Genomic DNA, 22,494 nt, shown 5'->3' with positions numbered 1-22,494 from the left:
GAGAATAGGGGAAGAAGCCCTTATTTCTGAGTGCCTGTTTGTGCACTGGCCTGTGGTCCACTGTGTGCGTGCACCAATCCAGCATGAATATTGACCTAAATGTCTAGGATTTTATCTATAAAATATAGCCCCCTGACGCCAGGCTGCAAACCCTTCCTGTTTCCACAGACTGTTGGTGAAAGCAATGAGTTGGTAAAAGCTACAGTGTGTAAGCTCTTTGCCATGTGTGCTGTGGCCTTACTGTAGTCATGATGGCATTCCATGTGGAGGTAAAGACATCAGTGTTGTTGTAGCCCTGATAATGTCTCTTCAACTCCTTGGTGAAGTACTCTCTGGTCAGCTAGAAACAACAGAGCACAGGTTAGTGTCACCACAGGGATTATACCGGTTTCCTTCACTGGACACAAGGGCTGGGTATCATTTTATGGGAAACTGCACTGATGAGGTGAATACTGAGGCTAGAGTTGGGTAGTTTTCTGGCGTACGAGCTCAAACCGGTTTGATATTATGACACATTCTGGCCAATTAAAGAGTAGTCTAAATCAGCAACTTGTGCCGACGGTGTTGCGTTGCTAAATCCAACTTAGTGTCAACAAGCAATATGACAATGTGATTAATAAAACAGTATGTTTATAAACGGACTAATTGAGCCACTAATTTCCGACAGGCTGTGTGCAATTCAGTTTCAAGCCAAGCACCAGCAACATGAAGGAGATCAGTAGAGATGGGAGGGGCAGAGCAGCACAGGACGTGTTTGTTTACTAAAAATGTATGTGTTTTTTGGGTAACGAGACGAGACATGGCAGAGTTAGTGTCTCAAGAAAACTGAAACTGCATCTGTATGGCAACATTTTGAATTTAAAGCCAATGAAAGAGGCATCATAAATAACTGCGATTGACACAGTGATGTCGTTGCAAGCTGAATTTTTGTCCCTGTTTCCTTTTATTCCTGTTGCTTGCTTTGAAAGCACGGCAATGGATGTGGAATGGCTAAGTTAAGATGAGGAATTATTTACATGACACCTCCTTATTTTTCTACAAAAACCTAAATACGAAAAAGGCTGGCTGGAAGTAGTCTGCTAGGTATCTGAAAATTTCTGGTAAGCTAAATGACCATTGCTAATAACAAGCTAGGCTACTTGCTGTTGGCTATATAAGATGTCATTTCCTGTTCATAGCACGACATAAACGTGACAACATTACAAATGTAGGAAGATAGCAAGTGGGCTACTCACCCACCTTTTTTTGGCTCTTTGCCTTTATTAGATTTAGATTAGATTTATTAGGACAGTCTAAATGTGAAGGGGTGAGGAAGAGGAGGGATGACATGCAGCAAGGGGCTGCAGGCTGGAATTGAACCCTGGACGCTGTGGCAAGGACATTGCCTTTATATATGGGATACCTGCTCTACCCACCACGCCATTGGGTCCTCACCCCTACCCCCATCACCCACCTTTTAAGTGGGTAAGTCTCCAGTCTGATCTGGAGCAAAAAGATGATATTTACATGTCACAGAAGTGCATATTTAAAGACTTGAGAAATGTGTCTGAAACCGGCACAAGAAAAGTGATGTCGCTTCAGGTTTCAAAGGTTTAACAGATGCAGTGATTACAGAGAGCTCCAATGATATGTGATGGGATAAACAGATATCTTATGCTGTGGGATGTGGAGTCATTTTTTTCCACTCAGGAGCTGAGTTAAGATGGACACCAGGTATAATTTGGTATTCCGGTTTGATCTGGTGTTTGGCTAAATATCAAAGTGGTTTGAACATTTTTACACTGGCCCAACACTGACAGAGGTAACTTACATGCTCCCGGAATATGAAAGCCAGGATGGCAGCAGCCAGCTCTGCTAAGAAGATGAGGAGGATGAGCATGAAGAACTGTAGTAAGACAAAAGACAGAGGGCAAAGAGAAAGAGAGAGTAAGACAAGGTGGATGAGTGGCAGAAAATGTGCATGTCAGTCAGTAAAAATCACATTCTGGCTGTGCCTGCTTCACTCAGCATTAACTATGCATGAGGCTTGCGGCACGAAGGCAAATAGAAGGGCATTTTGCTCTTTTGGCTTTCTTTTTCAAGCATGACAGTCCAAAAAACTGACAGACAGAATAATCAACATATATGCACACAAACAAGATCAGTGACACAACTACATTTTGAATTTGTCAGCTGACTCACAAAGAGGAGCAGACACTTGTTTTCACGGATGGCTCCACAGCAGCCCAGGAAGCCCAGAAGGAAGAGCATGCCTCCCATGCCCAGGATGATGTAGACACCAGTGAACAGCAAGGGGTTGGCTGCTACAATTTCCCTGAACCCTGTGGGGTCCACCAGTACCCACACTCCCACTCCCAGGAGGAAAGAGCCCCCCAGCTGATGGAGAAAAGAAAGACACGAGTTAGACAAAACAGAAATTGGCTGCATTTTAAAAATTAATGGGAACTCAGTGTATCCCCAGTGGCACACGCAACATTCAACAAGATGTCATATAATGGAAAATAAATTTGTGCTTTTTTTCCCAGGAAAACATGCTGGTAATGCAAATCTTTGAAAGGCTGGGGTTAAGAGTTGAGGGTAGATAAATGGCAGGATATCTACAGTGCTATAAAGCCTCAGTGGGGGGTGGGTGGAGATGTCTCCCCTGCTTCAACTACTCCCCCCAACCTGCTAAAGAAATGCACGGCTCTGCTGCCTCCATCCTCTCCCATCCTCCCTTTCACTAAAACCCTATCTGCAGCCACCGTGGGGTGACTCATGTGATTAAGAAAAGAAGGTATGGAGGTAGGGGGTGGAAGAGATCTGAGCCTCACACACACTTGAACTACAATCCCCTTCTTCCTGTCACAGGAAGGAGAGACCTGAGCTTCAGCAAATGAACGTCACTTCACGTCGGAGGCAGAGGATATGGTGTGATGAGTGGAGGTAGCTATTTTGAAAGCTCATTGGAGGAGTCAATTTTCATTGTTATGCTGATAACACTGAGTTATATTTATCTGTAGCGCCAGATGACACTGATGCTCTAAGCCCCTTGACAACCTGCCTCTCCATCATTGTGCAGTAGATGAGTAATAATTTCCCTCAATTAAATGAAATTTAAACAGAAATTCTTTAAATGTACAGACAGAAGTTATATTAAGCAAACTTGGAAATCTGGCTCTACAGAATAAGACTGAATTATAAAACCTGGGTGTTGTTTTTCACTACAAGCTCAACTTTAAATTACATATCAACAAGAAATAGACCCTACCTCTCTTTGGAAGATGCTAAAAAGCTGACCCATGCCTTTGTATTTGCTTACCTAGACTACTGTAAAAAACATTCATAGTCTAACATTATTACACTGGCAACCTGTAAAAAAAAATGCTTTTACTTGTTTTTAAGGCCCTAAGTGGTTTTGCACCTTCGCATCTGTCTGCCTGCATATCCGAGCATGTTCCAAACCGCTCCCTCGGAGCCCTGACACACCAAGCCAACAGTCGGCTGTCGGTCAATGTCGGGCCATCGGTGAGCAGTGAGCGTGCGTCTTCCTCGTGTTTGCCCTTGTCAGCTTTTTTTCCCGACCAATTCAGAATATTGAATCAGCGTCGCACCCAGCGGAGCCTGTCAGTGAGTGAAATCACTCTGATTGGCGGTGAACCACAAGGAAATCAAAATTCCAGTGCACACCAAGATACTCAGGTTGACACTTATTTTAGCTTGCAATTAAAAAAAGGAGCCCATTCTGATTTGTAGTTCAGCTCAGTGCATTAAAAGAGAAACTGAAGTGAGGAGAGCAAACAAACAACTAAAGAGGGCATGAGATCGAAACAAATTTGTTATATCAGTGAAAAATATTTTTTTTTAGCGGTAGAGCTCTTTGCAGAAACAATTCATAACTGTTTGTGTTATTGTTCATTAGCGCAAAGTAAATATCATTCTTTCATTTTCGTTCAACATCAGGTTGGTGTTGTAATGTGCTAACTGGCTAACTAGCGTCTTGAATGCATCCTATCGGTCTTCCGGTTTCCCTTTTTGAATGACAAATACAGACTTCCTCCACCTGCTACTATGGAGATTTATCTTCTCTCACGCAGGCACAGTACATGCAAGTTGGCCGTTGGCTGTAGTCTTTGTGGTGTGTTCAGGTACAGCTTTTTGGCCGAGACACCTGCGACATGAAGCAGCGCAATCAGTTGGGTCATTTAGCGCTGGCTTGCTTAATGTACCAAGAGTACTGTGATGCAGCTTATTGTTGTTGAACACAAAGGTTTGGAGCAAATAAGACAAGCAACTTGTGTTCATAGTTAGGAAACAGTTCAAACTTATTTTTATGATCTTGCTTTTAATAAATTCAACATCATTGTTAATATGTGAAATGTTTTTCTATATTTCTAATACTTGTCTTTACAATTTTTTTTAATGTTAAAATTGTTTTTAACATTATCATCTTCTTCTAATTACTAGTAGTATCCCTTTTTTTAATCTCAAGATTTTATCTTATTTTTTTCAATACTTGTTTCGCTCCTGTATTTAAATATTTGTGTTGATTTTTTTCTCTTTTTAAGCACTATGAGATGCATTATATGTTATGAAAGGAGCTATATTGTCCAAGGTTATCATTATAGTCATTACTAAAAAAAAGGTTGTGTTCCATGAATGTGAAATGCATTAGGGAGAAACAAAGGATGTCAGTAAAAACAGTGGTTGTTATTGAGTGATTCTAACAGCCAAGTTCATTCTTTGGTCTGTTGGTTGCATTATTACCCCGGCCTTGAACAACCGCCTTTGAGTGGAGTCACTAAACGGTTTGGTTGCGCTTAATAAAGCAGGAAAAGAGACAAACCTTCTTACTCAGACCCTCCCCCCCTTCGCAGGCTCAGACTAACAGGATTACTCTTGATTGTCTGATCAAGACTGATAAACTCAGGTGCCAGTCACATACTCTTCGTGGCACACCATGCCTCAGATGTGTGTCACCACACTAAAATCTAATCAAAAGAGAATTTGATAGAATCAAGATTGCCTCCGTCTAATGAAATGCAAATGTGGCTCCATTAGTCAGTCGGGCAGGGGGCAGCCAGAAGCCGATCTTAAATCATTAGATTGACGCTAACTTCACAGATAGCCAGATTAAGTGTCTTTGAGAAAGAGATGAAAAATACTTACAAAGATAAGGAAATTGAAGACAAACATGAGGTACTTGATGCAGCTGAGACAGTCCCCCTCCATGGTCGTCCCCCGAGCTGAAGCCTCTCCCTGCCCCTGGAAGAAAACAACATAAACATGAAAACGTGCCACTTAATGAATCCTGCCAAATGCTCACAGTATTCCCGTTCTCCTGAGCTCTGGATATGCATTCAGATGAAACTGCCAAAAAAATAATACTCTGCAAAAAAAAAAAAACCTGCTCACATTTTTAATGAGTTCTGCCACTCAAACATACAACACACACACACACACAGGCCTGTCAGTTCATTTGGTCCAATTTCAGCTGAAAATCCTTGTATTATCCCCTCAGGCGCACCGTACCAGCTATAGTCTCTCAGCAATCCCTAAGTAACTACAAGTTTGGGCTACAAATGTCAACCCAACCTGACACATCTCATCTCACCACACACCGTGACAACTTATGTAATTTTAAAAAGCGCTTTCACAGTCACAAGGCCTGATTCCCTATCAGCACTTCCTGTCTCTGGACAGATGGGGTCTCTGGGTTTAGTGTGACACAGGGGGGGCTGTCTATCTCAGAGCATTTTAAGGATATGAGCCCTGACTGGGCTCCATGCACATTAACCGACAATGCATGGCTTTTACCATGGAGCTTCTTTTACTTAATGTAATGAGAGGCAGGAGCCCTGTGCTCTCCTCTATCTGACATAAACACACTTTACCTGATGAGGGCCCGTCCTGGAGGCACTCCTGGTTAATGAAGAATGCCTCCCCTGCATTAAGAGACAACATGGGTGCCTCAGTATCCATGACCCTGTATACCTATATATATCTGATGCACCACAAAACCTTCATTGAGGCCTTTTTTTGTTTAACCTACCAAACTAGAAATGAACACGCTTCCCCCTCAGGGAGGACAGGAATTGTCTAAGGATTCATCTCTACGTATTCTGCAAAAACTGAAGTACGAAAAAATCTGTGGGGCAGCTATAATTGCAGTCTCAGTGAAAGAAGAAAATTAATTATTTGGCAGAAACAAACCGGCACTCTTTGCTTTGTAGTTGTGATTATTAATTTGCTCTCCCATAGTGATAGCCAGGATTGAGGCTGAGAAACAAGCGGATTAGAAAGCAACTTCTCTGAGGAATTGTAAATAGGTTTACACAACGAGGCAGCGAGACACCATCACCTTTAATTGAAAACAAAAAAAAGTTTAAACGCCTTCTTTTCACTTCTCTTTGTCTGTACTTTGAAGCACGTCTGTCAAATGTAATCTCATAATCTTCAGGCAGTCTTCCCAATGCCTGATGTGCTGTCTGATGGCTTCTTTGGGTGATCTCTCTGCTTCCCTGAGACGGCAGTGAAGCCCGGGTTGTGATCGACGCCAGCTTTGATTCCTGTCCGTCTTTGAAGGGGCTCTGCTGTCGCTCAGATGTAATTCAGCCTTGACCCTTCCACCCCTTTCACTCAGAAATTCCCCATTTTCAGGTGAAATAAACCACAATCTCTCCAAACCAATGTCTTTAACAAAACTCTCAATTGGTTGCTGCAAATTATTATTTCATACAAAAGTATAGTAGTCATGCGAATAAGAAAGTCATGACCCATATCTTTTTCTACTCTAGTTTTCTTTTATTGTGGTGTGCCTGCACTGCTTTGTTTTTCCTCCTGCTTCTAATTTCAATGTGCTGTGAGCTCCAGAGAAAGTTTTTTGTCTCATTGTGAGCTTGTGTAAGTTGCCGTGACAATAAAATTGAACAATACTAAAGATGTGAAGGCGGTCTTTGTCTGCTGCGGGAGCGAGCTAACACAGAATGAGAACATTTCCTCCCCTCACCAGCCTGAGGGCTCATTATTTTTCCTCTCCTCCTTTCCTCCCCAGACCCAGGGAAATTGATTTAGAGCTATGGTTTAACACCTCCTCTAAATCATAATGATATGCTTAGGTATTGATCACTCTCCTAGTGGTACTCTGAGAGCAACCAACAGCCTCATTGCTGGAGATGGGTTTTAATTAACCCCCCCTTTTTCCTAAGCCCCACTGAAAGGCCTAATGAGGGCACAGGAGGTCTTAATTGAGATTTGCATACATTACAGTCTCAGAAAAAAAAGCATTAGAAAAGGCCCTTTCTCATCCCTCCTGCTCTGCACAGTTAGTCCTGGGCCCCTATGAAGAGTGCAAACTGTATTTATTGGAGCAAGGGATGAAGAGGCGGAACGAGGAGGGGGAGGAAAGGGGAGGAAAGGGTCGGATGGAAAAACTCTCAGGGCTCAGCTCACATCTCATTCTCCAAACAAAATGTCTGATTTCTCTTCCAGCTTCACCCTTTTGCTCTTCGCTCCCATCGCAGGGTCAAACCAACTTTCAGATCTGGAGCCAATTTTCTTTTCTGCATTAAAATGCATTGGATGCTTAAGAATGAAGTGGACGATTCGGGCCTAGCCGGGCTCCGAATAACAAGCTTATGGTGCAAACCAGCAAAGTATAAATCAAACTGCCACCGGGACCCTGGAGAAAGTGCAGAGTAAACAAACTGGTCTTTCCCATGACTCCCATGGGAGCGCAGGTCCTCATCGATCACAGCCCAGGCGTAGTGATCAGACCGCTAGGTCTCTCTGAATATTCTGCAGAGTGCATTATGTGGACAGGGGAAACGTGGTTCACACCCCAGGAGCTGCAGCAACAACAACAACATCGACAAATTACTACCAGATTAAAGGCAGATCTTCCTCAGGTGTGCTGCTTTGCTAAGCCAGCAATGTGTCAGGATAAGTGTGGCATTGTGTTTGTATAGACTAGCAAAAAAAGAACCAACCCACCCAGTATAAACAAACATGAAACAAACGCAGCCGTAAGGAATCCTGCACAGCTATATTTGCAGACATTGTTAGCTGGAAATACTGTATGTCCTCAATCTGACAATCTAAGTGGCAGTCTCTGCCCTGAGGTATCCAGTAAATGCCAACTCCATCTACGTCTGCAGCATCTCCTATTACTGACATCATGAAATGCCAAACGGCACTAAGATCCCATTGTTTACTCCTGGCAAAGGCCGACCCACAGCCAGCCTGGGCAGCGGAGCCCCAGCATGGTTGAGTTTGATAGGGGATTAATGAGAAGTGATCCTAAATCAACTTCACAGGACCGACAGAAGCCAGAGCACTGTAATGAGGGCAAACCCATCTGACCTACATCCTTCTCAGTATGAAGATGAGGAACTCTGACACATTTCTACAGGCCTGTTTTCACACTTAACTCAATAATCTGGAGGTATGTTTGGCCTGTGTCTACACGATCATGATGGTCATGTCAACCCACTGTGGTTAAAAGATAAGGAAGACATAGACCTGCATTTGGAGCATATATAAATAGTACACCCTTGGGTGGTTCTCCTTGAAGTTGACACTTTCGGCACGATTAATGAAGTGAGTCCATATTCCCCTGCTTCACTGGCCACCGCCCCGGACAAATGGATCACCATGACAAGGACAGTGTGTCTGCTCCTCGCCAAACTGTCGCCACCCTCCACCCTCCCGCTAACCAGTTCACTTCATGTTGAGCGTGAGCCAGCATTACAAATAACCATTAATACTGGAACCCTGTTGAGAATAGAAGGGTTGGAGCTTGACCCTTTTAAATGTCATTGACCCTCTAAATGATCACCTGTAGTTGAACCCTGGGGATGGCACATTTCGTCCTCCGGCTCCCTGGTGCAGCTGGAGCAGGTGTGTTTTTCCGTGCCGCACTAAAGCTCTCTCCGGAGTGCGCTAATACCCTCCGACAATGACACTAAGGGACCACACACATGCCACATCAGCCTTTATCTCAATTAAAAACCCATTTTCATATTTCTCCATGACTTCCTAAATCAGCCGCAGCAAGTAAACACCCCAAAATCCGAATAAAGACAGGCTCCTCTGGCAGTGAGCAGGGCTCCCCTGAGGCGCGCCATGTCCCTTAATGAACCTCCAATTAGGAGAGAATGAGCCCTGGGCTGTGCTGTCACACTGAGGAGCTTTGAAGTGTACTGAATGCTAAGCAGCTCTAGCACTGTATGCTGCTTTAGAGGGCATGCAGCTTGCAGACAACAGTGAACAAGCGCAGAGAGAAAGTGTACGAAAGTAGCTCAAAGGCAACACAGCACACAGTGTGTGTGGGAGTAGCTCACACAGGGAGCACAGCGTAGAAACTCAGCCGGGGTTGGGAAGTTGGAGAAACTGCCAGGCTTGTAGCAAAGGTCTTCATGTTGGTTCGATGCTGAGGTGGAGACATACAAATGATCTACCCTCAGGCAAGCTTAGCTTAATGAGTTTTCACAGTATATATATAGGATTGTGAACATTAACGGCTTCTACACATTATGGGCATTGCTAGTTCACCACAAAAAAAAAAGTAGGCAGCCACTGATGAATTTGCTCTGCCTTGCAAAGCCATTTATCATCTCAGTCCATTGTTGCAATACGTGCAGTGAATCTCAAGCAGTTCTTATCTGAGCCTGTGAGTGGCGCTCTCCTGACCTATTCAGTTTGCGGATGAGATTGTGTGAACCCCGGAGGGCAGAAGTCCTCTGACCAGGCAGCTGACACACTCCTGAACAAAAGCCTGATTAACTAGAGAAGACTTCCAAAATGAACAAATGCGCAGTCAGAAACTCACTGACCATGTGTTGTCAACAGCACTGCAGGCCACATTCTTGACATCCCAACTGGGCACGCATCCAGCTGTTCGTTCAGTACTAACAGTTGCTCATGCTCCTACAGTGAAATTCTCCAGCTCCTTAGATAAGAAAGATTGGAAGGGAGAAGGGTATTGATAGCTTCTCGGTTAACTCCAGCAGAGGACATGTGATTGAGATGAGTAGATTTTGGCTTCTATTGAACACTAGTGTGTGTGTGATCCTCGCTCTCTCAAAGCAGGGATTCTCACTTAATTGTGTCGGCACCTCTATCTGGCTGAGTGAAGATACAAACTGGCTGCGCCGGGCTGGATCAATACCAGGCCCAGGCACATGGTCAATGAGGCATTGATCCCCGGGAGTTCCAGCTCTTAGTCTACTGGTTGTCTGGCAGTGAGGGTATGTGGTAGTAGCACACAATGAACACATAAACACTTCTGCACCTAACCGCCTGGTAGGGCTCAGCTCGGGCTTTTCCCACGGGGAGGTTTGGAGGATGACACAATGCCACTGGGGCTTTCCACAAAAATGAGTAATAACTCAATTCAAAACTAAATGCTCAATTATGACTGTGATGACAACAGAATGAATTATTTTCCTGCAGTCCTTGTATTTTTGCCTTCTTTTCTGCAAGCTCCCACAATCTTAGCCAAATTCTTTTCATTATGACGAGGTCATGAGGAGCAAAAAACAATGTCAGTTCAACCAAAAGTTTGAAAATCCAATCAATAATTCCACCAACTCTAATGTGACCAGTGTTTGACCCTCAGGCAAGAAACTATTAAAATGTTGGTAATGTTCTCTGCGGACCTTGTTTTCTACCATATATCATTCAATTCAAGGCTGTTGTTTCTGCCAAATCTCCATGTAAAGAGAGTTTACATCACAGATGGCCTCGGCAGAAGTAAACAATGGAGGATTTAAGCAGAGACAACGCTTTCAGCCTCAGGGGACCAAACACAAAAGGAAACTTAGGAGGGTAAACATGCGCAGAAGCACAAAATACACACCGACTCACACACACACACAAGTGCTCGAGCGTCACCATATCCTGACAGTGAGCAGAAATATGCTCTCTACGATAAAACAATCTTAGTTTTGACTGTCTTGTGGCTCAGATACACAATTTTTGTAATATCCACTGAGGTTGTTTTTAGCACCAGTTGTAATCTCTCCAGCCCTCCAATAAGAACACCAGTCTCCACGGCAACCCGGATATGTGGTGAGAGTGGCCTTTGTCTGCAGAGCAGTATTTGGCATCTCCACTTAGCATTAGTTCCTGTTAGAAAACAAAGGGACGCGGAGCCCTGCACTTTACGACAGAGGGGACAGCTTGGCCGGCCATTTGTCTAATGAGCGATCACTCACACCCTGTTGCAAGGCCATATGTTAGTTTGAATACAGAGAGTTCCTCTCTGAAGAGGACCTCGAAGCTGTTTCATCACTCACTGATGACTTGTAGCACACACACACGCACATCTAAACCTTCATACGCTCAGCTAAAGTTCAACAAAAGAAAGAGAGAAACAGCAAAAGGAACAGTGTAACCTAATTTGTGTTACAGGCTGACGTTTCAAACGCAATGTAAAGATTAAAAACAAAAGCCTCAAGGATAAAGCTTGTGAATGTTTGTGCCTCAGATGAAAGAGATATCCACTTATATCGGAGGCCCCGTTGCAAAAATAACAACTTCATAGAAATAAACCTAAAAGTGTGTTAATGCCTTTGTATGAAGAGCGTAGCAGAAAATTCATGACTCTTTGATCTTGCTTGTGATTTTCTGCAGCGGAGGCACCTTGTACTGCATGTGGTTATTAATGTAACTCTGTGACTGTGTGATTATAGAGCATCGGTTGAGCTCAAGCTTTCTTGAAGCATTCATCACAGAACTTAAAAGGATCACTTTGGTTTATTATAATCTGGGTCTTCTTTTCATTTATATTTAACAAAATAGTCTCACCACAGGGTTTATTGATTAGTTGTCCCGGAGCTTCTAACTGTATCACACAGTCTCACAGATGGAGTTTGCCCCACCGAAACTGTGGATGTTGAAACTTCCATTTCCGTCTGATGAGGTTGCTTTGTCAACCGCTGTCTCTAAAATAAAGAGTGAAATTTAATCCTAACTTTTAAACCAAGATGGAAAAAGTTCTGGGCAAACTTACTCTGTCGAGTGAGACTGCTTGATCAAAAGCTCAGGAGCAAGTACTACTGTAGATGGACCATGTGGTGAGACCGTTTGATCAACTACAGTTTCCAAGGTCGAGAAAGAACTTTAATTTTTAAAGGGGCTGTTCATCCCAAAATCAAAAATACACATTTTTCCTCTCACCTGTAGTGCTATTTATCAGTCTGGACTGTTTTGGTGTGAGTTGCAGAGTGTTGGAGATATCAGCCATAGAGATGTCTGCCTTCTCTCCAATATAATGGAAATAGATGACACTCAGCTTGTGGTGCTCAAAGCACCAAAATAATACATTTAAAAACTCAAAAGCAATATCTCCTTCCAGAAATCATGACCCAGTTACTCAAGATAATCCACAGACCTTGTTGTGAGCAGTTTCATCTAGGAACTATTTTGTTTCTTTTGAACTACACCCTCCAACTGTATCACCACACAGAGGGAGGCGTGCATCTACTGCTGGGTCACCTAGCATCACTGAGCTAGCTAATGTTACAGCTTAGCCATGGAGGATGTTATTATTGTAACATCTCGCACTCTCACAAGCACAAACCCCTTGTCCATGAGTAGATGCACTCTTCCTTCTGCACAGTGATACGGTTGGTGGGTGTAGTTTGGTAGAAGGAAAATAGTTCCTACATGAAACGGCTCACAACACGGTCTGTGGATTATCTTCAGTAGCTGGGTTATGATTTCTGGAAAGAGACATTGCTGTTGAGTTTTTTGAAACATATTTTTGATGCTTTGAGCACCTCAAGCCTATAGTGCCATCTAGTTTCATTATATTTTAAAGGAAGGCAGACATCTCGACAGTATCTCCAACACTCTGCAACTCACACTAAAACAATCTTGACTGATAAATAGCACCACATGTAAGAGGTAAAATATGTATTCTTGATTCTGGTGTGAATTGTCCTTTAAATAATCTACACTGATTATGATATAACTGTTCTTAATTTGTAGTATAGATAAATGATATGAACCACTTTATTTGGGGGTAAACTTGAAAGTGAGCACCCAAAATGTTGGTACAATCATTCACTGCACAGGAAAAAACTGTACTATACTAAGTAAATGTACCAAGAAGTCAGAGTGTAAACTGTTTTGGATGCTTATACCTGATGATTTGGGTAATCTTGGAAATTAGGCCTTTCTTTTCTCTTCCAAACAACCTTTGATTGATTCAAATGGGTATGGTCATCTGACAACTCGTGTTTCTTACCCTGTCTGACCTCTTTTTTTCAAACAATGTTGCAGTGTTCCCAGGTCTCAGCAGCTCATTAGTCGCTACAATCTTATTAAATTATGTCAAAAACTCAGAACGCAAGACCCAAATTGTAATAAACCAGCATTAATCTTTAAATCAGTTCTTATAAAACTAATAATGTCTCAAGAATCTGGTTATAATGTTTCACGTCACTTGCACATGTAACACACATTTGTTTGTCTGCTTTGCTGCTTTTATGGTTATGTGCTATGACTGATTACATCTGATGTGTCTGGGTCTAAACTCCCCTTTAACCTCTCAATCTATACATGTCTGCCTCTCAGCCGTGCCTTGAATACTAATATTACAAATGCCAATGCAAATCAGAGCCTAACAAAGACCAGTGCTGGCCTGCTGTGGTGGGTAAAGGACAAAAGCACTTGTCTGCCTCTTCGCAGGACCAGCTTCGCGCACCGGCTCTCGCCAGCGCCGTGCCTCCTGTTGACGGCAACAATGGCTTTGCGCCTGTGCTGTCAGCATCTTACTGAAAAGAGTCTGTCAACAAGGTCTTTCTGCTATTTCTCTCGCTGATTTAACATGCATCTGCTGAGAGTGGAATCACTGCTGGATTCAGTAGAAATCATTCACGGCAACACCCCCACATTACGGATGCTGGGCAGAACAACAGCTGAGAGTTTTCTTTAAGACCATGTGCGCTTCGTTTATAGATAAAATATTGCCATACCATGTGTATCTGCTTGTGCCTCTTCTTTGTTCAGGTGAAGCTGACGACTTCTCTCGGTTCTCTCTCCTCTCCTGTTTTCATGGGCTGTTGGACAGAAGCACAAAGGAAGAAGCAGAGGTCACGACTGAGCTAATGAGATGAATAAACAGTGAGGCACCAGCCAGGAGACAGAAAAGTGGCACATTTGTCTTGGTATGCGTAATTCATTTGTGCAGAATAAGACTGAGTTAGAAAAAAAAACCCCCACAGAAAATAAAATTCTAGGACACTTAAAATGACAGAGTTTGCATTTATTATGTATGAAGCGCTCGCTCCCAGCAGCGAGCTAATTTAAGACTGCATCAGTGTTTTATGTGTGAATGTTTCACTTCTCAGCTGGAAGGCAAAATTAACAAGGAAAGAATAAAATAAAGGTAGTGCCTTTAATGGTCGCAGTCCAGGCCTCCTTTCTTGGCAGGTAAAAATTTAATATCTGCCTTGAGGTGTTCGAATGTGTGTATCTTCTCACTTTGTTAATTACCCTTTATTAGAAGACTCAACTCACCACAGACTCCTCATACAGCTTCTGACGTGACCTTGATGAGCATCTGAACTCATGCATTATTCACTGCGAGGAGAATACCTTGCTTTCTTACTTGCTGGCTTAAACTGTCAATGCACAATACGTCTCCTACCAACCGTGTCTAATGAGCATAAATGCTTTAAACTTTTTCTCCTGGTTCTAAACTGCTTTGCCACAAGTGTCTCCCAGCTGAAAATAACGATATAGCAATGAGAGCCAATTAAACTGCTGGTATTCCAGCATCGATGTGCAAAAATAGTCAGGAGCATGGTTTTGACTGACAATACTTTGGAGCTGTATTCAAAGCACTGGCACAGACAACTACAGCATCAAATATGGCGAGAGCTGCCTACGGAGGCATGAACAGCATGCAGCTCTTGCCACATTAGATGGTGAAATACAGGCAGGGTATTCTCAGTCTGACAGGGGGCTGGGGATGGAGAATGTCCCAGGAGCATTCTGGCTGATAGAGCCAGCCACATCATCCCGCCGACACACCATATTGCCAGCAGACATCAGATTCACCAGGACGTAGAACCCAACTGACAGTGGCAGCAGCACACCCTCCCCCGTACACAATACAGGGGCTTCTGATTGCATCTAGGAAAGGCAATCAAAGCCTGAGTGAGGAAAATGGACAAATCCGAGAAGTGGGGAAGATGCACCGGAATGATACACTCCCTTATCAAAGACCATTGAATTCAGACACTACAAAGCACGAGCTCAGGGAATCAATAGCATCTCTACGGTGGTTACACATGCACAGGGAGCCAGCGTATGGAGTCTATTTGAAAGAGTCATTTACAAAATATTCACCATATGGCTTAGCAAACATATCCCTAGGCAATACAACACCATAATCCCTTTCCATTTTGTTTCAGTCCATCACAACAGCAGCAGATAGGTACATAATCGTCTGTAATCTGGTGCTGAGCAGCAGAGTGGTCAAATTTTACCCTGAAGCCTGTTGCAGAGGTGTCTCTCCTGAACCCCTGTTTAGAGAGCTATTAGCTGTTGGAGAGCAACAGTGGTGAGGGTCTGCATTATTTTTTGGTTTCCATGGAAACCCTTTTCACTGCAAAGTGGAGCACCAATAGGATCGCAGAGCCTCATTGAATCGGTTATGGGGGTGAGAAGAGAGATCAGCGCAGACGGCTGAGAAAGCACAACAATGGGACGAACCCTCGAGGGAGACAGAAAGGCCAGGCCGCTGAGGGTCCAACAAAGCGGCGAACGACTCAACACTAGAGAAAAGGTTTCATCTACATCCGCTCAATAGCTTCCCTTTTAAGGATATCTCTCTCGCCAACTAGTCATTGACATTTAAGCTCACGAGCACTGCGGGCAATTTAAACATCAAGGCAGCCACTAATTGATTAGCCTCTGCTATTTCAGGCTCTGACAATATTATTGCATCACCAACATCTATTCAGCGTGTAAGACACTAGCACATTACAAATTATGTGCTTAATCTACATACAGTTTGTATTGTAGTTAAACCCCACTGGCCAATTCACAAGAGAGATAACAGAGGAAGCTGAAGTGGCCATAAAGAAATAAGAGGAGTGAAGGAGTGGCTATGCTTCAAATAAAAAAGTATCGTCAAAAAGTATCAAATATTGTACTGGGGGCTGCGGACTCAAGTTGGACTAGATCCAAATTATACTCAGTCTAACTCAGTGGTTCCCAACTGGTGAGTAGGTTAGGAACCACTGGTCTAATCAGCTCAGGTCGGGTCTCATTTTCCTGCCACAGGTCTCGAAACTGAATGGATCCCAGCATATTCATTATTAGCTCTGATCACATGGTGCATCATATTCACAATGTGATTTCTGGAAATCTGTAGCCTATGAAAATGCATGCTATTAAATGACTTTTGGAATTTGATTGACAGACATTAAAAAGTTTGTAAAGTATTACCTACTCTCGCCCAGTTGGCTGCAGAATGTTTCACTGCTGGTGCAGGAGATGAAAAAAGGGGTTCATGCTGCTGCTGTGCTGGTGTTCTCTCTATATTAGGATCTGTCCAGCTTGACCGCACTTTGGATTTTAGGTCTAATTATCCTCAGGTCTTCTGAGGTTGGGTCTGAATGTATTCAGTGTGGGAAGGATTTCAACTTCTCTCTAAAGTTCTTGTTTTCACTTTTAACACATCTACTTCTGTCTGTTCTGTGTACTTTTTGTGTGTACATGCAAGTGCGACAACATGAGGAGAGACTGTCCGAAAGTGTGAACTCAGTATTACCTCTGTTTGTATGATTCTTTGTGTTTCGCCCCTGTGACCGCAGGCTTTTCACCATATCTTTGAGTGTAGACATTCATAACAGACATAAAAGAAGTAATTCACTGCTGGAAAGGTGTTCTTTTCATAAAACTGGGCTGTCTATGTGGAAGAAAGACGCAAATGCTTTTAAAATTGGTGTTATAATGTGACCAGAGAAAACAGAGAGAAAGGGCTGCGGCATTTGCTTTCGCTCAAGAGGGAGAAAACATAGAACTAACATGATGCGCAGCGCCACACAGTAATGCAGGCTTGGCCATTTTATCACAGGAAACAATATGATAGCTGGCTACTAACAAGCAATCTGTAAGCTCAACAGTAAGTTAAAATATGTTTCTAAAAACATTTGATTTCAGTATTTTCAGCCTGTTTTTATAATACAGGAAACAGTATAGCACCTGCTTCTTGTCTAAAATGTCTCATTGTTTAGACAGTGTTAAACAAAGCACTTATTTATGTGTCTGAAAACATTTAAGGCGAGATACAGGCGATACAGTAACAGAACCTTGGTTTATATTTGGTCAGCACTTCTTAGTTTTACACTTTGATCTGAGTTTGAGAGACAGAGAGAGAGAGAGGGATGCGTCTCTTTGTCGATCTGCTTCTGTACTCTTTGCATCCATGATGATGGGCATATGAAAAGGCGGAAGCACAATTTGTAGTTCAAGCAACAGCCCTAGAGCCAACAAAAATCCGCTGGGTTTGAGATGAGAGATGAGCAGGGAGATCTGAGCACTGGTAAGATGGAGGGAAGTGAAATGATACACAGCTGGTTGAAAACCAATAATGTATCCTTTTAACACTGACCTTCAAACATGATCTGATGACACACTGCAGGAACTTGTTTGTTTCAAGCACGCCCTGACCTTTACTACATTTTCACAATTGGCTAGGGACTTCTCTTTTATGTTTTCTCCTCGCCTCCATAAGTCTTCTCATCCTGCCAATCAGGTGGCCAACCTTGACTGAAATGTCAGAGGTCAGAAAACAGCAGGGAGCTTGACCAGCGACACTTCCTCTGGGGACAGGAAATGGGCAGGAAACCTAGGGAGGAAGTGACTATTCTTCCATCTACACCTCACAGCTGTATTTGCCCTCAATTTCTCACCAGTGTTGATAAAAGCAAACCTCTGAGCCGGAGAGGCAACGGCACATTTACAGACGATGACCTCTGGGGCCTTTTATGCTTGGAATCAAACCTTTATAAACACACTTAATAAAAGGGAAAATCCACAGCTCTGGATGTCAGCTCTCCCTGGTGATCGCCAAGCAAGTCCAATTCCATATACATCACCGGATAATATTATAGAAATGAGAAAGAGGGTAATTGCCAGCAGCCATATATCTCCCGAATGGCTGCTTTAATGAGGGCAATGCTGAGGCAGAATTATCATCTCACCCCATCTGGATTTACTGATCTAACAGTGTGAGTCAACCACCAGAGATAAAGATAAACCACCACGATGGAGAAACAATCCCCACTATGATCAGAGGGCATCGCTCAATTAATCACTCACTCTCTCTTCTCTGGCCACAGCTAACCCACTGTTTTCTTTGTTCTCCACGCTACAGTAGGTGCGCTCGGGTTACACACCGGGCATGAATGTATTCACTCATTTGCGGTACACAATTATTCCAGCTAGAGATGCAGACTGAACTCATTACGCAGTCATCTGTTTTCTCTGTGTTAATTGTTTTGTGCTTAATGGAAACCTGATAAGAGCGCAGCCCCTGGTAACGTGCTTGGAGGGTGCTATTTTGCTGCTGATGAAAGCTGACACTGTGTCCACCTCTTTGGTAAGTCAGCGGCAAATATTAACCAGGCCTCTTCTCTTTGTAGCAGGCTCCTCAGACAGCAGCCCGTATCTTTCGCCTGGACAAAGATGGCCTCATCAAAGACTGGTGAGAGGTGTCTAACTCAGACCCTTTAAAACATCTGCAACCTGCGTCTATAATTACACAACATCAGCTTCACTCCAGTGACACGGTGATGAAGAACAGCAGCAGGACTACTTGTTGTTGTTTTCTTTAACCCATGCCTGTCGAACTTAACAAGCCGCCTCGTACACCAGCACACTTTCACCCTACTTCCCAGGCCCCAAAGGCTAGCCCCCTGTCTCTGAGGAGCCAGGGGCCTGAGGGGCAGCACAACGGCGCTTTGAAGTTGAGCGATTAAAGAGTAGAGACCTGTCGAATTGGGATGATGGGGCTAAGGTTGGAAGAGGGGGAGGATCAGTACGAGGGACAGGAAAGGCTGTGAATACTGAGCGCTCCGGGCCCCCTGGGACACAATTAAGAGCAAGGCTTTTTTAGTGAGGGTTACAAAAACACAGCAAGGATGGCAGCAGTGCAGCCTTCCAAGCCAAGGTAAGAGTTCATTACTACGTACACAGAGGAGGCTGGGGCTATTAAACTCTCGCCAGTTTGTTCACCGACTCCCCCACCCACGGGCCCTACAAGCTGACGAGGAGCTGCATGATAACCATTTCCACCCTAGTTAAATCCTAAAGCCCAGTAAAGCTTGAGAATCATGCAGCTTACAGGGCCTCAAAACTTGGAAGATGAAGATCCAAGCTGCCAGCACAAAGAGGAAGTTTGCACTGACTCTTTCCTCAGGATGTGTTTCCTCAGCTAAAATGTTACACACGAACACAAAAGACAACACACCAGATCTGTAGTCAAGTCAGATTAGAAGAGAGACTATATATGATGAAATAGTTTTATGAAAAAAGGTAGGACCACACTACAGTGGGGCAATATGTAGAAAATCAAATAGCACAATATTTTTAATCAGCTGACTGTTGGTACTTTCACAAAATAGTAACACAATGAAATTTTTTTACAAATATCAATCAGTCATGTTGATATAATTATTACATGAGTAAAGGCCTGGTAATTTCAGAAAATTACATCACTCTACTGTAATACAGCCTTTAAAACCAGGAAGAGACAACACTTATGATAGTATAGTCATATAGTCATATAGTCATGTCCCGATCCAATATCAAAAATCAGGATCAGGACTGATCAAGGCATCTTTTATCTGATCGAGATCGGCTATATTGAGTTCTACGGAGGATCCGATCTTTTGTTTACCGTCATCTGTCACACAGGTGTTTTTACTCGGGAAGCTTTCATGCAGAGACACACAGAATGCAGTCGTCTTAAACTTTCCACTCTGCTTTTCTCCTCCACTCAGCTGAGCTCCTGTGTGTGTGTAAGAGCAGGGGCTGAGCCACGCCCGCTGCAAAACACCACGTGCCATAACTGAGAGCAAAAGTGCAGTGTGAGTCTGTTTATTAGTGTTTTTTTACCAGAATTATAAGCACTTGTTTCATTTCAGCTCAGTATGAGAGTCTCGTTCATGTATGGTGTATAGTGTTTATCCGCGCAACAAAGGCCCCAGGAGCAAAAAGCACATAAGAGTTTTACATTATTAAAGTCTAATCTGCGAAAAAGATGTACAGATGCTGAAAATAAACACTGAATGAAATGCTGTACATTCAGGTAACTCAGGCAACGTTTGCAACAAAGCTACAAACACCAAAGAACAGGGTACTCTTTCAAAGGGACAGAGACAAGGTCAAAAAGATTTTTGATAGTCAGTATCGAATGACTCGGATCGGGGCCAAAAAGTTGATCGGGACGTCCCTAATATCATGAAAATCTATCTGTCTAAGGTGATATTGAGTCTTATATCATGATATCGACATAGTATCCATATATGCCATGCCCTCTCTGCAATGACTGTCTTCATTATAGATTTGTGCAGATTATTCTGTCATCATTTGGGCTAAAAAAGGTCTAAAGCTTTTCTAAAAATTCTCGTCACAGTTTTCTAAAGCCCAAGGTGATATCTTGACTTTGCTTGTTTGGTTTAACCAACAATTCCAAAACCAAAAGTTTTTATCACTAGATTCAACAAAAGCAACAAATCCTGACAATTTAGATGATGGAAATAGAGAATTTAGGGCGTTCATGCTTGCTCGTACGATTAGCCAGCAATGCTTTTTACACCCAGGCAGGATTGCCAATGTGGCTGTCTACACCCAAGTGTATATTCCTGGGCATCCTAACAATGCTGAAATATGGCATTAACAAAAATGGGATTATTCAGCTATTCTGCCAAAGTTGATTAACACAGTGTGCATACAGCAGCTTTATACATCCAAAAAACTTGCAATAAGCCTAATAAGTCAACTAAGTCTAAACATAAAAACCCAGCATTTACTCACACAGGAAACAAACCCCTGTCTCGTGTGCGAAAGTCATGTGCTTAACCCATTTATCCACTGTGTCTCACTCCCTTTGTAGACTGTTTCGCTCTTTATAATACATCACCAGACTTTTTGGTGGCACTTTTGTGAGTTTCATCTTAAAAATCTACCACTTTACTCTCAGAGAATGTCTGAGATTGGCTAGTACAAGCCCTAACCATGACCTCTTTACCTTCACCTCTTCAACTAACCACCTCTGAGTAGCCACTCACAGCACTCAGTGGGATCCATAATAACACCTCATGGGGATGGGTGTAAATAGTCGAGTAGCCGCAGTGTGACTATTCTAACCCAAGTCTAAATGGATCAGTCCTAATAATTTTCTGGCATTACATCAATTGCTTAATTGGCTAATCATTTCAGCTCTGATAAGGAATTGTCAACCAGCACATACTGAACTGGCCCTAAACCTACTCACTCTAAACAAGAGGGGACTTGAAATATGTTTATAACACTTACACAACAGTAACTGATGAGTATATTTGTTGTTTAGTGTTGACTGCTACACCCAAAAGACTGAAATCCAGTGGGAATCCATGGTATTTCTACTAAAACACATGGTTATATTTTCCACAAGACACTGGATGTAGAAATACGTGGCCACTGTTGTCCTATAAGTCAAACCAGCCACCGCAGCATGTGTTAAGAAGAACACATCTGGTAACCATTTCTAGGTCTCATTTAAATTTTACTAAAATACCAGAGATCAGTATGTTCTGTACATTTGTTGAAATCACACTCTGTGGCAAAGACTTCAGCTGTGATCATAACCACAAGGTCCTTATCAGAGGGGACTGTCCTGTACCTGTAAGGTTACCTGTAACTGTGATTATCTGTCCTTAACATGCCCTCACCTTCATCTTTATATTGCTGAAGAAAGAAGCTGTTTAGTGTGCTGACAAACAATACGGTAAACATCTAAATGCAGAATATACACAAGAAGTGGAAACAGATCCTTGGCTCAGTGAGACCAGATGCAACTTATTTTTATAATTAAAACCAGTGGAGGGCATTTGAGTTTGGACTCCTCCACAAGCAAAACTCCCTCTCTGAAATAGATATGTTGCTCATATGCACGGGAAACTGCCAAAGCAGTGTTTTGCTGTTGTTAATCTGAATTTTGCTTCATGACCACTTGGCAGCTGTACATGACATGGCAGTGCAAATGAAAAACAAAAACTTTGACACATAACTAGGATTAGTATAAAATATAACTCCCAGTGAAAAGATTTAAACCAAAAAAACGGGCAGAGGGACACTTGGATCGCTGCCTGGTAGTTACACCATGAGTTCAGCCCAGAATCTGAGGCCCAGTGGGTCTGGTTCCCATTGCTGATGGTTTTCACTGCATACTTTACTGAGCACACCCAGCAAAACTAACTACTCTACTCACACACCACACTGACATCCAGA

The 22,494-nt window shown here is 42.9% G+C and overlaps 1 protein-coding gene across 1 annotated transcript in view; it reads right to left on the bottom strand.

Moving 5' to 3' along the window:
* tspan18b (tetraspanin 18b) overlaps positions 1-22,494 on the bottom strand; it is a 41,432-nt gene that overhangs the window by 3,574 nt on the left and 15,364 nt on the right. The window contains exons 2-6 of the mRNA XM_033633996.2: positions 13,962-14,045; positions 5,149-5,244; positions 2,182-2,376; positions 1,811-1,885; positions 242-340 (exon numbers count right to left, since the gene is read on the bottom strand). Of these exons, the coding sequence (XP_033489887.1) occupies positions 242-340; positions 1,811-1,885; positions 2,182-2,376; positions 5,149-5,244; positions 13,962-13,964 (468 nt within the window). The 5' untranslated portion in view covers positions 13,965-14,045. The remainder of the gene's footprint in view (positions 1-241; positions 341-1,810; positions 1,886-2,181; positions 2,377-5,148; positions 5,245-13,961; positions 14,046-22,494) is intronic.

The sequence above is a fragment of the Epinephelus lanceolatus genome, chromosome 5, assembly GCF_041903045.1.
Source record: "Epinephelus lanceolatus isolate andai-2023 chromosome 5, ASM4190304v1, whole genome shotgun sequence".
Classification (NCBI taxonomy): Eukaryota; Metazoa; Chordata; class Actinopteri; order Perciformes; family Serranidae; genus Epinephelus; species Epinephelus lanceolatus.
The sequence above is the reverse complement of the archived record's forward strand: the minus strand, read 5'-3'. Positions and strand labels throughout refer to the sequence as shown.